This window comes from Somniosus microcephalus, chromosome 3 (genome assembly GCF_052327205.1).
Source record: "Somniosus microcephalus isolate GS21.2 chromosome 3, FLI_Smic_1.0, whole genome shotgun sequence".
Taxonomy (NCBI): Eukaryota; Metazoa; Chordata; class Chondrichthyes; order Squaliformes; family Somniosidae; genus Somniosus; species Somniosus microcephalus.
Window position 1 is genome coordinate 80,699,842 of NC_140989.1, and position 16,657 is coordinate 80,716,498.

Below are 16,657 nucleotides of genomic sequence, written 5' to 3' on the forward strand. Positions count from 1 at the left end.
ACACATGAGAAGGAAATTGGATGGGAAACTGGACCCTTCCACCCCCCACCCCATCCATCTCCACCAGCATTTACATGTGGTAGATAGAAAAGAAGCAGCCTGCATCAGTCCTCATGGGGGCATAGGGAAAAAAAATCCAGGTCAACCTTATTTTACTGTCATTTCTGCAGGTACCCTGCCCAATCCAGAGAAAGGCAGTGAAGGATAATCCAACCCCTTATATCTTGTGATTGAGTTAAACGAAAGCTCTACCAAGCCAAAACTAGATAAAAATCCTTCACTTTTGCCACAGTGGCATGAATGGGGGCTGCGTGACCTGCTGTGTGCAGAGAAGTAAGAGTAAAAATAGAAGGATATTTCAGATGAATACGTGGCTAGAGGAATGGTGCAAGGGGGAGGGATTCAAATTCCTGGGACATTGGAACCGGTTCTGGGGGAGGTGGGACCAGTACAAACTGGACAGTTTGCACCTGGGCAGGACCCGGACCGATGTCCTAGGGGGAGTGTTTGCTAGTGCTGTGGGGGAGGGTTTAAACTAAAATGGCAGGGGGTTGGGAACCTGTGCAGGGAGACAGAGGAAAGGGAAACAAGGATAGAAGCAAAAGACAGGAAGGAGAAAAGCAAAAGTGGCAGTCAGAGAAATCAAGGGTTTAAATCAATCATGGCCACAGTAAATAATAATTCTAAAAGGTCTAAGAGTTAAAAAAAAACAAGCCTGAAGGCTTTGTGTCTTAATGCAAGGAGCATTCGTAATAAGGTGGATGAATTAGCTGTGCAAATAGATCTAAACGGATATGATATGATTTGGATTACGGAAACATGGCTCCTGGGTGACCAAGGCTGGGAACTCAACATCCAGGGGTATTCAATATTCAGGAAAGACGGGCAAAAAGGAAAAGGAGGTGGGGTAGCATTGCTGGTTAAGGAGGAGATTAACACAATTGTAAGGAAGGATATTAGCTCTGATGATGTGGAATCTGTATGGGTAGAGCTGAGAAATACCATGGGGCAGAAAACGTTAGTGGGAATTGTATACAGACCCCCAAACAGTAATGCGGAGGTTGGGGATGGCATTAAATGGGAAATTAGAGACGCGAGTAATAAGGGCACAGCAGTTATCATGGGTGACTTTAATCTACATATAGATTGGGCTAACCAAATTAGTAACAATACTGTGGAGGAGGAATTCCTGGAGTGTATACGGGATGGTTTCCTGGACCAATATGCCGAGGAACCAACTAGAGATCAGGCCATCTTAGACTGGGTATTATGTAACGAGAAAGGATTAATTAGCAATCTTGTTGTACGAGGCCCCTTGGGGCGGAGCGATCATAATATGATAGAATTCTTCATTTAGATGGAGAGTGAAGTAGTTGACTCAGAGACTAGGTTCCTGAATTTAAATAAAGGAAACTACGATGGTATGAGGCACGAGTTGGGTAGGATTGATTGGGGAATGTTACTCAAAGGGTTAACGTTGGATAGGCAATGGCAAACATTTAAAGATCGCATGGATGAACTACAGAATTTGTTCATCCCTGTTTGGCATAAAAATAAAACAAAAAAGGTGACTCAACCGTGGCTAACAAGGGAAATTAGGGATAGCATAAGATCCAAGGAGAAGACATATAAATTGGCCAGAAAAAGCAGTAAACCTGAGGATTGGGAGGGGGAAAATAGAGTATGAGAGTAAGCTTTCAGGGAACATAAAAACTGACTGTAAAAGCTTTTATAGATATGTGAAGAGAAAAAGATTGGTGAAGTCAAGCATAGGTCCCTTGCAGTCAGAATCAGGGGAATTTATAATGGGGAACAAAGAAATGGTAGACCAATTAAATACATACTTGGTTCTGTCTTCACAAAGGAGGACACAAATAACCTCCCAAAGATGTCGAGGAACATAGGGTCTAATGAGAGGGAGGAAGTGAATGAAATCAGTATTTGTAGGGAAATGGTGTTAGGGAAATTGTTGGGGTTGAAGGCCGATAAATCCCCAGGGCCTGATAATCTACATCCTAGAGTACTTAAGGAAGTGGCCCTAGAAATAGTAGATGCATTGCTGGTCATCTTTCAAAATTCTGTAGACTCTGGAACAGTTCCCATGGATTGGAGAGTAGCTAATGTTACCCGACTATTCAAAAAAGGTGGTAGAGAGAAAACAGGGAATTATAGACTGGTAAGCCTGACATCGGTACTGGGGAAAATGCTAGAGTCCATTATAAAAGATGTAATAGCAGAGCACTTGGAAAACAGTGACAGGATTGGACAAAGTCAACATGGATTTACAAAAGGCAAATTGTGCTTGACTAATCTACTGGAATGTTTTGAGGATGTAACTGGTAGAATAGATAAAGGAGAACCAGTGGATGTGGTGTATTTGGACTTTCAGAAGGCTTTTTATAAGGTCCCACATAAGAGATTAGTATGTAAAGTTAAGGCACATGGGATTGGGGGCAAGGTACTGACTTGGATAGAAAACTGGTTGGCAGACAGGAAGCAAAGAGTTGGAATAAACGGGTCTTTTTCCGAGTGGCAGGTAGTGACTAGTGGGGTACCGCAGGGATCGGTCCTAGGACCCCAGCTATTCACAATATATATAAATGATCTAGACGAGGGAACTAGATGTAATATCTCCAAGTTTGCAGATGACACAAAGCTGGGTGGGCGTGTGTGCTGTGAGGAGGATGCCGAGAAACTCCAGTATGATTTGGACAGGTTGGGTGATTGGGCAGAAGCATGGCAGATGCAGTATAATGTAGACAAATGCGAGGTTAACCACTTTGGTGGCAAAAACAGGAAGGCAGATTATTATCTGAACGGCAATAGATTGGGAGAAGGGGAAGTGCAACGAGACCTGGGTGTCCTTGTGCACCAGTCGCTGAAGGTAAGCATGCAGGTGCAGCAGGTGGTTAATAAGCCAAATGGTATGTTGGCCTTCGTAGTGAGAGGGTTCGAGTACAGGAACAAGGATGTCTTGCTGCAGTTGTACAGGGCCTTGGTGAGACCACACCTTGAGTATTGTGTGCAGTTTTGGTCGCCTTATCTGAGGAAGGATGTACTTGCTATGGAGGGAGTGCAACGAAGATTCACCAGACTGATACCTGGGATTGCAGGAATGACGTATGAGGAGAGATTGTGTCGATTGGGTTTATACTCGCTGGAGTTTAGAAGAATGAGAAGGGATCTCATTGAAACTTATAAAATTCTAACAGGACTAGACAGACTAGATGCAGGAAGGATGTTCCCAATGGCGGGGGAGTCCAGAACCAGGGCTCAGAGTCTAAGGATAAGGGGTAAGCCATTTAGGACAGAGATGAGGAGGAATTTCTTCACCCAGAGAGTGGTGAACCTGTGGAATTCTCTACCACTGAAGGCAGTTGAGGCCAATTCATTAAATATATTCAAGAAGGAATTAGATATATTTCTTAAGGCTAAAGGGATCAAGGGATATGGGGAGAAGGGTAATGAGTTTGGATGATCAGCCATGATCTCATTGAATGGCGGAGTAGGCTCAAGGGGCCGAATGGCCTACTCCTGCTCCTATCTTCTATATGTTTCTATGTAAGTGTCTGTAGATTATGCCATTTTTATGGTGGAAGAGTCAGGACTATTTACGGAGTGAGTAGATGTAGTAGTAAAGAGGACTTCCATATTAGATTGGCATGAATGTCTCTTGTAACTGTCCATGGGTTCTCCCCCGCATTTTCTTCAGGCTGCTGCTACTCCTCTGGCTCACCCCTGCTGTCCTTGGGTACTTTTCTGATTCATTTAAATGCCCAGTCCCATTTTAGTGTGGCACTGGCGCTGCCTGGAAACAATGGTGTGAAACCAGCTGAATCAAAAAATGGGCAGGGATAGTAACAGTAATGAGTAGGGGTGATAGTGGGTTTATTGAATCTTGCTGACACAAAATACAGATACAAAATACAGATAAAATATATCAAGGATCAAAAGCAAAATACTGCAGATGCTAGAAATCTGAAATATAAACAGAAAATGGTGGAAATACTCAGCAGGTCAGGCAGCATCTGTGGAGAGAGATGGATGACGAAAGGTCATCGACCTGAAATGTTAACTTTGTTTCTCTCTCCACAGATGCTGCCTGACCGGCTGAGTATTTCGAGCATTTTCTGTTTCTATATCAAGGATCAAGTTTTATTTTGATACTTCGGGTGCTCCGGTTTCCTCCCACAGTCCAAAGATGTGCGGGTTAGGATGATTGGCTATGATAAATTGACCCTTAGTGTTAGGGGAATTAAATACGTGGGGTTACGGGGATAGGGTGGGATATGTGTTGGTGTAGAGGTTACGGGGATCGGGTGGGATATGTGTCGGTGCAGGCTCGATGGGCCAAAATGGCCTCTATCTGCACTGTGGGGTTTCTGTGATTCTGTCTTTGTAAATTGATTGTAACTATTAAATTGACCTTTATTGTGATAGTTTTAACATGAGAAATGGAACTATGTGTGAAATGTGAACATCTGTTGTGTAGCTGAGAGTTCAATAACTGGATGTCCCATACATGCCTATAAAGTGTGGAAAAGTTGACCGGCAGTTTCAAAAAAATTGAGACCTACTCAAAAACATTAACAAATCAAAAAGCAATATGTGACTCAACCGTGGCTAACAAGGGAAATTAGGGATAGCATAAGATCCAAGGAGAGGACATATAAATTGGCCAGAAAAAGCAGTAAACCTGAGGATTGGGAGCAGTTTAGGATTCAACAAAGGAGGACAAAGAGATTAATTAAGAAGGGGAAAATAGAATATGAGAGTAAGCTTTCAGGGAACATAAAAACTGACTGTAAAAGCTTTTATAGATATGTGAAGAGAAAAAGATTGGTGAAGTCAAGCGTAGGTCCTTTGCAGTCAGAATCAGGGGAATTTATAATGGGGAACAAAGAAATGGCAGACCAATTGAATACATACTTTGGTTCTGTCTTCACAAAGGAGGACACAAATAACCTCCCAGAGGTGTCGGGGAACATAGGGTCTGATGAAAGGGAGGAACTGAAAGAAATCAGTATTTGTAGGGAAGTGCTGTTAGGGAAATTGATGGGATTGAAGGCCGATAAATCCCCAGGGCCTGATAATCTACATCCTAGGGTACTTAAGGAAGTGGCCCTAGAAATAGTAGATGCATTGCTGATCATCTTCCAACATTCGATGGAATCTGGAACAGTACCCATGGATTGGAGGGTAGCTAATGTTACCCCACTATTCAAAAAAGGTGGTAAAGAGAAAACGGGGAATTACAGACCGGTAAGCCTGACATCGGTAGCGGGGAAAATACTAGAGTCCATTATAAAAGATGTAATAGCAGAGCACTTGGAAAACAGTGACAGGATCGGACAAAGTCAACATGGATTTACAAAAGGTAAATCGTGCTTGACTACTGGAATTTTTTGAGGATCTAACTGGTAAAATAGATAAGGGAGAACCAGTGGATGTGGTGTATTTGGACTTTCAGAAGGCTTTTGATAAGGTCCCACATAAGAGATTAGCGTGTAAAGTTAAGGCACATGGGATTGGGGGCAAGGTATTGACTTGGATAGAGAACTGGTTGGCAGACAGAAAGCAAAGAGTTGGAATAAACGGGTCTTTTTCCAAGTGGCAGGCAGTGACTAGTGGGGTACCGCAGGGATCAGTCCTTGGACTCCAGCTATTCACAATATATATATTAATTAATGATCTAGACAAGGGAACTAGATGTAATATCTCCAAATTTGCAGACGACACAAAGCTGGGTGGGCATATGTGCTGTGAGGAGGATGCCGAGAAACTCCAGGATGATTTGGACAGGTTGGGTGATTGGGCAGAAGCATGGCAGATGCAATATAACGTGGATAAATGTGAGGTTATCCACTTTGGTGGCAAAAACAGGAAGGCAGATTATTGTCTGAATGGCAATAGATTGGGAGAAGGGGAAGTGCAACGAGACCTGGGTGTCCTTGTGCACCAGTCGCTTGAAGGTAAGCATGCAGGTGCAGCAGGCAGTTAAGAAGGCAAATGGTATGTTGGCCTTCATAGCGAGAGGGTTTGAGTACAGGAACAAGGATGTCTTGCTGCAGTTGTACAGGGCCTTGGTGAGACCACATCTTGAGTATTGTGTGCAGTTTTGGTCGCCTTATCTGAGGACATATGTTCTGGCCATGGAAGGAGTGCAGCGAAGATTCACCAGGCTGATACCTGGGATGGCAGGAATGACATATGAGGAGAGATTGGGTCGATTGGGCTTATACTCACTGGAGTTTAGAAGATTGAGGGAGGATCTCATTGAAACTTATAAAATTCTGACAGAACTGGACAGACTAGATGCAGGAAGGATGTTCCCGATGGTCGGGGAGTCCAGAACCAGGGGTCACAGTCTAAGGATAAGGGGTAGGCCATTTAGGACAGAAATGAGCAGGAATTTCTTCACCCAGAGAGTGGTGAACCTGTGGAATTCTCTAATGCAGAAGACAGTAGAGGCCAATTCATTAAATATATTCAAGAAGGAGTTAGATATATTTCTTAACGCTAAAGGGATCAAGGGATATGGGGAGAATGCAGGGACAGGGTACTGAATTTGGATGATCAGCCATGATCGCATTGAATGGCGGAGCAGGCTCGAGGGGCCAAATAGCCCACTCCTGCTCCTATCTTCTATGTTTCTATGTAGCTGAAAAATGGCCCTGAATAAAAGCTTACGATGAAGGCCACTGCTTCAAGGTGGCTGAATAAGTTAAATCCCTTTTTATTATATCGGATTTTAGGATTTTTATTGGTGCTTTGAGATCACATTTCACAATTCAGTTTGTGTTTCTATGAACACTGATACCCAATGGTCTCATGTATGCACAGTTGCCAACTGTCTGCTTTTGAAGTGTGCTTTGGATACTTAGGTTAGGTACTGGAGGGCTCCAGTCCCCGTGGAATCATATCCCAGCATGAGTCACCTTTTAGGAAAAGAGAGCAGAAAATTGGAACAGATATATAAAAAAAGCACAAGGCTGTGCTCACGTGAACATTAAGGGACCTTTATTGTCCCTCAAAAGTCCCCAGTCAAACTCAAGCTCTGTTTATTCAGTCAATTGTTATATATTCCAGGTAAATATAATCTTTTAAACTAATATTAAGCAATGTAAGAACAGCATGGTATATATTGTGTGACTTGCAGGTTGTAATCTAGTGTTGTGTTTGACCTTTAGCCCTTGTGCTAGAATCTGCAAAAACTCCAGTGAGACTATTTACAATTTAGAAAATGGATTCAAAATATATCTGAAATTAGCTAATCAGGTCTACCACAAAATTGAACTATCTGCCCAGCTCCAAGTTTATCCCAAACACAAACTTTAAAAAAATTGATTTTCAGATTACTTCATTGTTTGCTTGCTTTGCTCGTTGAACGAGCAGAGTTTATGGTAACATTACCAGTACACTGAAGTTTCCATTTGTAAGCTTACAGACCCGTCAGACATCGATTTTATTTGTTTGGTTAAACAGTAACTTGTAAAATCTTCTTTAGTCTTGAAACATATCAGCATGCCCTCACCCAGTTGCAACCCAGCTATAATACTAAAAAAAATAACACAGAAGTACCAGCATTCTACACTGAATTTACCATTTGCTGCAGCTTCTAGCTCTACTAGATATTGTCAATTGAATATTCCCACTCCATGGTTACTATAGCAGTATAATCTACCTTATAATATCAGAATTTTTAGGAACATGAAAAGGCCCATCCCATTTTGATAGATCAACTTAATTTATTTGCCATAACCCTCAATCTATTCTCTCCCTAAAAACACGTTTCTTGAAATCATTTATACTGACCGCTCAAATTGCTGTTTGGTTTTTCTTCCTGTTTCACATTTCTTTACTGCACGCTCCTTACTTACTGCTATTTACAGTAATACACTTAATTTAGATTAATCAAAGTGCTTTAATTGAGATTTCGTGTTTAATTGTAATTGGGCTGCTGGCACTGCACACAAAGTGAATTGCCCTGCAGTACAGCTTCTTGGTTTCACTTTTTAGTAAGTATCAAAAGTTGACCTAGTTTAATCATAGAATGGTTACAGCACAGAAGAAGGACATTCGGCCCGTCGAGCCTGTGCCAGTTCTCTGCAAGAACACTTCAGCTAGTGACACTCCCCGCCCTTTCCCCGTAGCCCTGCAATTTATTTTCCTTCAGGTACTTATCAAATTCCCTTTTGAAAGCACAATTGAATCTGCCTCCATCACCCTTTCAGGCAGTGAATTCCAGATCCTAACCACTCACTGCGTAAAAAAGTTTTTCCTCATGTTGCCTTTGGTCAATCACCTTAAATCTGTGTCCTCTGGTTCTCGACCCTTCCACCAATGGGAACAGTTTCTCTCTATCTACTCTGTCTAGACCCATCATGTTGTGTGGTGCGAATGTTACCTGCCACTTATCAGCCCTAGCCTGAATGTCGTCCCGGTCTTGCTGCATGCGGGCATGGACTGCTTCATTATCTGAGGAGTTGCGAATGGCACTGAGCACTGTGCAGTCATCAGCGAACATCCCCACATCTGACCTTACAATGGAGGGAAGGCCATTGACGAAGCAGCTGAAGATGGTTGGGCTTAGGGCATTGCCCTGAGGAACTTCTGCAGCGATGTCCTGGGGCTGAGATGATTGACCTCCAACCACCACAACCATCTTCCCTTGTGCTTGGTATGACTCCAGTTTGCCAGTTAGATGCAAATATCATAGTTGCACTGGAGTAACTTGACTAGGCAGCTAATCAGTTATGGTACTCAGGTCTTCAGCACTATTGCCAGGATATTGTCAGATCCCAAAGCCTTTGCAATGTCCAGTGCACTCAGCCATTTATTAATGTTATGTGGAGTGAACTGAACTGGCTAGACTTTGGCATCTATGATGGTGGGGACCTCGGGAGGAGGCCAAATGGAATCATCCACCTATCAAATTGAAGTAATTTTTAACTTTCCTTTCGGTCTTTCTATACCCTTACTGAAGTGGCAGGCGGCAGACTTTTTTGCCGTGTTACTGCCAGTGGCAATTATCAGCCAGAAACTAAGATGTGCATGAAAATACTGTGGGTGACTCATTGTATGATTTTTTTCCCCCATTCGGCGAAGATTTGCCTAATCTCTAAATTACCATCTTTGATGACAGAGCAAACACTGATAGGTTGAGAAAATGCAGGGACCAACTCCCATTTTGCCAATTTACAGTGTTGTCCTTAGAGCACTAAATTAGCGTGATACTGGGGTTACTTTTAATTTTTGTACCAGGCAAATAACAGGCGCTAGAAAATCGGATGCCACTCACTCATTCTTTTCACCCGGTGATGAAAGTTAAAATGACCTCCACTTTGTGATGCTTATATTATTCTGGGGGAAGGTTCAGTTTTTTCCTCTCTTCTATTGAAGATGTTAGGGGAGATATTGGGTGGTGCCCCTTTTGGGGCGCTAACGTCGTCGGGGTGCTAGCGCCCCTCCGCCGGAAATTCAGCAGTAGCGCCCCAAGCAGGAGGTGGTGCGCTACTGGAAACGCTCCACCTCCATCTTGGGGCGCTATGACTGAAGGTCGCGGCACTACATGCAACAATGCCACGTGCGACGGCACATCACGCCGTGTCACCGCAGGCTTCCAACCCTGATTAAAGGGGAGGGGCCTAGCACTGCGCCCAGGTGCTAGGGGATTTGCACCCCATTAGCGCCCCCCCCCGGGGAGCTAACAAGAGGCTCAAATCAACCCAATTTTTTCCCTGTTGACTCTGTTATACAATTTATTGGTGGCCAGCTGCCAAGAGGTATGCAACTCAAATGGACATTCTTCATATGTGAGCTGAGTTAGCAACTTAATCAACTAAGGCGAATGTCATAGTCAAGCCTGATCCTACCCTCACCTGATGTCCAGATGCACTTTCCAACAGTGGATAGTGATCAAGGGCAGGAATCATAGCCAATTTTCCCTTTCTAGCCCAAAGGGTATTGAAGCCAATTGTAGCACCCCAACAGCTGTCCTGGTTGATATCAGCTAACTAAACACAGACTAAATCAAATGTGCTGGGTTTGGTTACTCATTTACTTATATGGGGAGCTAATTATTAGTGTTTACTATGTGTAATAATGCAACAATTATGGTTTATTGTTCACTCCTCTGCTTATAGACTTGGCAAAGTCACTTTGCCAGTTGGCATGCTCCTTAAAGGCGTGGTGTTATCCCACTGGAACAACAGTGGGCTAATTACTAATGAAGCATCTCCAGCAAGGGCTTCTCTTCCCATCCCTGTATTGCCACCCCAAAGTCCCCCAAGGATCCATTTTTGGCTCCCCTTGTCTTCATCCATATGCTATCCTTTAGTGACATTATTCACAGACACGGGGCCAACTTCCACATGTACGCTGGTGACACCTCTCTCAACCCCTCCAATGCCTCTGTGCTGTTACACTGCTTGTCTGACATCCAGTCTTGGATGAGTGTTAACTTCCTCCAGTTAAACATTGGGAAAACTGAAGCAATTGTTTTCGGGTCCCACCACAAACCTCCTGGAACTCTCTAATCCTCTTGACTCCAGCCTCTTGTGCTCCACCATTGGCAGCCAACCCTTCAGCCACTTATCTCCCACAATCTGGAATAACTTTCCTCAAACTCCTCTGCCACTCCAGATCCTCCTTAAAACCTGCCTCTCTAACTCAGCTTTTGGTCCTTTGTCCTCATGTGAAGTGCCTTGGGATGTTTTCCTATGTTAAAGGCACGATATAGCTGGAAATTGTTGCATTGCTTTTGCATTGTTCAGCAGCAATATTATCAAATAATGTGTAACCGTGTCTCCCCTGCTCTCAGCAAGTGCTTGCCAAAAACGTCTGCACGAGAATGCAGAAATACAACTTCAATCGATTGGTTCAGTCTGATGCATGTAAATTAGATAAAGAGAATGAACTGTCCAAGGGTTAGGATTCCACTAGGACCAAAGTGCAGGTTACATTGTTTATCTGCAAGCGATAGTGCAGACGTTCTGCGTTTATGGAATTACAACAATGTCCGTGGAAAACATGAAATCAAGGGTAAAACGGCAGTCGCCATTCATTGGTTTTACCAACTTGAAGTTCAAAAGGGACAAATCTCATGCACTCGAGACTGACCAGGAAGACCTGCTTCGAATTGAACAACCAATTAAATGGAAACATCTAAAACATTCCAAAACTAAATCGAAACAAGTCGATATTCTGCCGACTGTTAACGAGACCCAGGAAACAGCAGATGGACATCAACTCGAAAACGTTCAAAAGCCGGAACAGGTCAAAGGGATATCGAATTCGAAAAAGGTTCACATTGCTTTTCTTCCAGACAAATACGAGCCTTTGATCGAGCCTTTGGGAGAAAGTCTCAACGAGGAGAGCAAAGCAGACAAAAAATACAAAAGAAAGCAAAAGCTTAAAAAGTGCAGGAAGGTAAGGAAAATAAAGTATGAAGATCTTAAACTTTTGAAAATTCGAAAGGTTGGGTAAACCAATGTACTAATTACTTAATGGTACAGAGAGTGAACTAGTGTTTCGGAACTGATCTGTATATGTACAGATATAAACTGATACATTGCCTCTCGGCTGAATTTTTTTTTGCAGTCAGATCCACGAAGTCCAGCCAAATGGGGACTTGATATAACTCAGATGCAACCTTTTAAAAATATATTGCGCTACTTCAAATAAATGTCAACCGTGGCACTATCATGTCTGAGTTCAAGTCCCACTCCAGAGACTTGAGCACAATAATCTAGGCTGACACTCCAGTGCAGTACTGAAAGAGTACTACACTGTCGGAGGTGCCGTTAAACCAAGGGCTTGTCTACTCTCAGGTGGATGTAAAAGATCTCGGCACTATTTCGAAGAAGAGCAGGGGAGTTAGCCCCGTGCCCTGACCCCGATTTATCCCTCAATCAACATCATTAAAAAAAACATTACCTGGTCATTATCTCATTGCTGTTTGTGGGAGCTTGCTGTGCGCAGATTGGCTGCTGCGTTTCCTACATTACAACAGTGACTACACTTCAGAAAGTACTTAATTAGCTGTAAAGCACTTTGAGATGTCTTGAGGTTGTGAAAGGTGCTATATAAATGCAAGTCTTTTAATTGTAGTATTTGGTGGTTAGACTAGGGGGGAGAAATTTGGTTGGTTAGCGCGGGGGGGGCGCTAAGGGGTTAGCAACAGGGCGCGGCGAATGCAGCAACGCCCGCAAACTTCAGTGCCAGTTTAGTGCTGGCGCTAACTCTTACCGCTTGGGCTTTTAGCGCCTCGCAGATCATGACGTCATAAAGTGTGCGGCGCCCCTTTATCGCCCCCTGCTGTATCACCGGGCGTGAACAACGGCAGGAAGAGGAGGCATTGTCAACTCGGCTGGCCGCTTGGGGAGCGCTAATTAAAGGGAATGGTTTTCAGGGAGGCCAACCTTTATGATTTGCACCAGTCTGGTGCCTGCTCAAAGTTTTTGATGTTTCATTGCTGCAAGATGTCCAAGCCCTCCACTTTGTGAGAGTGTTTGGGGCTGTAATGGCAGTCACGCGGGTCGCCTTGCAACGCAGAACTTCCGACAAGTAGGTTAGAGTCATAGAGTGTGCACCATCACTGGCCCTTCCCTTTAAGCGAGGGAAGCAGCCTCTGATGCCGTTAGCAATGCACTCCAAATTGTTCAGCACTCTGCGCTACCGCCCCGCTTTCGGGCTTTAGCGCCCTAAGAGAAGTGTTTAGTGCTTGATTTAGCGCTCCACTTCCCTCTTGGAGTGCTAAAACTCAATTTCCCAGCAGGAGAGAATCATTAGCACCTGGCGCTACTTTTTCTACTTTTCAAAAGTTAATGTCCCAAACGGGGCTATACCGAATTTCTAGCCCTAGATCTTCGTTTGGTTTCTCTGCACGGTGATAAGATCCCTTTTTGTTTGAATAAGAATTACAATGATTAATAGATTAAACAGATGTTACAATGTATACAGTATTAACAGACCTCTGTGGTGATAACCTCTTGGGTTTAATTTGTTTTGCGAGCATCTGAGATCCCAGTTACAATTTTTTTACCCCCGTGTCATGACTTTGTCATGGCTTTTCACACCTCTGTTGCACCTGGGTAACATCTGCTTCAAATTATAAAACTATCCAAACTTGCCATTATATTTACCCGTTAGTCATCCTACCATAAGTGGCACTGTAAATTGAGTCTCCATTCTTCTAGGTGGTACTGCTTTTTTTTTTAAGGTTTTTTTCTTTTTTAGCCTTTCCTGCTGCTTACCCACCTGCTGCCTCCACTCCCAGGCTTACTGTCTCTAAATTTAAAAATTAATATTTTTGGGGCCTGCATCCCTTTCGTGGTACTACAGCCTCCCACTCCCATACCCATTTGCCTTTGCTGTGCTGCTGGCTTTCCCTAAGCCCACAGCCTTCTACACCCATACCTAATTCCTGCCGCTGCCCAAAACTGCACATAGTACTCGAACTGTGATTTATCCAATATTTTGTAGAAATTCATCATTACTTCTAGGAACACAAGAATAAGAGTAGGCCATTCAGCCTCGAGCCTGTTCCGTCATTCAATTAGATTATGGCTGATCTGTATCTCAACTCTATTTATCTACCTTTTATCCATGTCCCCTGATATCCTTAGCTAATAAAAATCTGTTGATCTCCGTCTTGAAAATTGCAATGGACCCAGAATCCACAGCTTTTTGGGTGAGAAAATTCCACATCTCCACTAACCTTTGTGGAAAAATGATTCTTGATCCCTCCTGGATGGCCTAGCTATAATTTTAAGATTCTACCCCCTTGTTTGATTCCCACACCAGAGGAAATAGCTTCCCTGTTTCTATCCTGTTGAACCCATTTATCATTTTAAACACTTCAGCGAGATCTCTCCTCAATCTACACTAAACTCAAAGGAATATAATCCAAGTTTATGCAACCTGACCTCATGATTGAAACCTTTTAGCCCCGGTATCCTTTTTGGTAAATCTGCGCTCTACCTCCTCATACCAGTATATCCTTCCTGAGGTCTGGTGCCCAGAACTGAACACAGTACTCCAGATGGGGTCTGACCAAGGCTCTGTACAACTGAAGCATAACTTCCTCCCCTTTGTACTCCAACCTCTTGTGATAAAGGCCAACATCCCATTAGCCTTTTTGACTACTTTTTGTAACTGTGCACCAGCTTTTAGTGATTTGTACCTGGACATCCAAATCTCTTTGATACTCCACTTTCTAGTCTCTTGCCATTAAGAAAATATTCCAATTTGTCTTTCTTGGGTCCAAAGTAGATTTCCTCATATTATGTCCACGTATAATTGAGACATGGACAGCAGGAGTTGATTATAACAAGTCTTTACTGAATGGAGACAACCGGGAAACTGAAACTACAGAAGCTTGCTAGTGCCTTTTATACAGGGGTGGTCACTGCCGGTACTGCAGTCTGAGACGAGTTATTCCCTTAAAGGTACATACACAACAATTCCTCCCCTTTTAGATAAACAGTACATAACATTCATTTAACAACTAAATGATAACTAATTACAATCACAATTACAGTTGCTAGATACATTGGTTGAGGTTAAGCAATTATAAGTTCAGTCTTTGAGGAGGCTTCCTGATTCTGTCTGGATAACGCCTCTTTGGGGTATCAGGTTCTTCTGGCAAGGTTGAGTCTGGATCAATGTCGTTGTTTGGTTCATCTGCTTCCAATATCACCGATTCTGCGGTAGCTGCAATTGGTACGTCGGTTTCATCGCCAGGTGTATCAGATCGTGGTGTGGAGTTAACGTTTTCCAGTGACTCTAGAATCTGGTCAGCATGGCGTCTTACAATGCTCTCTCCAACGTCCACGGTATACATGAGAGGTCCTTGCCGTGTACAAATCATTCCTGGCTGCCATTTCTCCGTGCGGTAGTCCCGGGCCAAAACTGGTTGACCTATCTTAAAACTCCTGGTCGGCCTTTCATTCATATTTTGAAACTGCCTGTTCTCCACATCTCTTCGGACGTTTGGCTTAACCAAATCCAAGCGGCATCGTAGTCTTCGATTGAAGAACATCATGGCTGGAGTTTGGTTGGTAACCGCATGTGTCGCATTCCGGTAGGCAAACAAGAAGTTGTCCACCTTGTGTTGTAGGGGTATATCTTCATTACACATTGCCTTGATAGCCTTCTTGAATGTTTGAACAAACCTCTCGGCCCATCCATTAGTGGCTGGATGATATGGGGCAGATGTGTAATGCTTAACACCATTGTTCTTTAAGAACCTCCGGAACTCTTCAGACACAAACTGTGGTCCATTGTCAGAGCAAACCTGTTCAGGCAGCCCATTCCTGGCGAATATAGTTCGTAAGACTGAGATAGTTTTTTCTGTGGAGGTTGAGGACATTTTTATTACCTCTGGCCACTTTGAATGTGCATCCACCGCAATTAAAAACATCGAGTCCATGAAGGGACCAGCAAAATCAATGTGCACCCTTTGCCATGGAGATGAGGGCCACTCCCATGGATGTAGAGGGGCTTGTGGTGGGGCGTTTTGGACCTCAGGCATCCTGTACAGCTCTTGGTCATCTCTTCGATTTCTCTATCGATTCCTGGCCACCACACAAACGCTCTGGCTAAGTTCTTCATTTTTACCCCTCCCAGATGACCCTCATGAAGCTCATTGAACACTCTATCCTTCAATTTGGGTGGAATTACTACTCTGGATCCACACATCAAGGTTCCTCTGCACACTGACAGCTGTTCTCTTCTCGGCGAGAATGCTGGCAGCAGTGGTTCGCCATGTGCTGGCCATCCCTTCATCGTTAAATCATAGACCCGGGATAGTGTCGGGTCATTTCGTGTTTCCTTTTCTATGTTTGCATTCGTCACAGGGAGACATTCGACTATGGTCGAGTGGAATATCTCCATTGGATCCACTGCAAGTTCTTCTTCCACCGTCGGCAACGGTAGGTGCGACAATCCATCAGCATTCCCATGCTGTTTAGTTCCTTTGTACTCGATGTCATATTGGTGTGCCCCTAGGAAAAGGGACCACCTCTGTAGCCGTTGTGCTGTCATTATCGGTACGCCCTTCTGAGGGTTGAAAATGGAGACAAGAGGTTGATGATCAGTTAGTAGAGTAAATTTTTGACCGTGCAGGTAGTGATCGAACTTCTTCACCCCCCCACACTAGGCTGAGGGCCTCTCTGTCAATTTGGGCGTAGTTATGCGCGGCTGAAGTTAACGAGCGTGACGCAAAAGCTATCGGCCTCTCTAAACCATCAAGGAATTTATGTGACAGTACCGCCCCAATGCCGTAGGGAGACGCATCACACGCCAGTCTTATCGGTAGTGATGGGTTGTAGTGAGCCAATACTTCTCTTGAAGTGATTAAGTCCTTACTCTTCTGAAAGGCCCGCTTACAGTCATTGCTCCATTTCCATGCTACTCCCGTTCGTAGTAGGGCGTTCAGTGGGTGCAGAATTGTGGACAAATTCGGTAAAAACTTATGGTAGTAATTCACCAATCTGAGGAATGACCTCAGTTGCGACACATTTTCAGGCGCTGGGGCCTTAACAACCGCTTCAATTTTGTCAGGGGACTTATGTAACCCCTCTTCATCAATCACATGGCCACAATACGATATCTGTTTCTTAAAAAACTCGCACTTGGGGCGGTTGGCTCGTAG

At 43.8% G+C, this 16,657-nt stretch overlaps 1 protein-coding gene across 1 annotated transcript in view; it reads left to right on the forward strand.

The window, feature by feature from the left end:
* Positions 1 to 10,727: 10,727 nt before the first annotated feature.
* The window catches only part of LOC147121179 (uncharacterized), a 44,282-nt gene continuing 38,352 nt past the window's right edge, over positions 10,728 to 16,657 (forward strand). Inside the window, exon 1 of the mRNA XM_085981289.1 lies at positions 10,728 to 11,430. Coding sequence (XP_085837415.1) covers positions 11,017 to 11,430 — 414 coding nt within the window. The 5' untranslated portion in view covers positions 10,728 to 11,016. The remainder of the gene's footprint in view (positions 11,431 to 16,657) is intronic.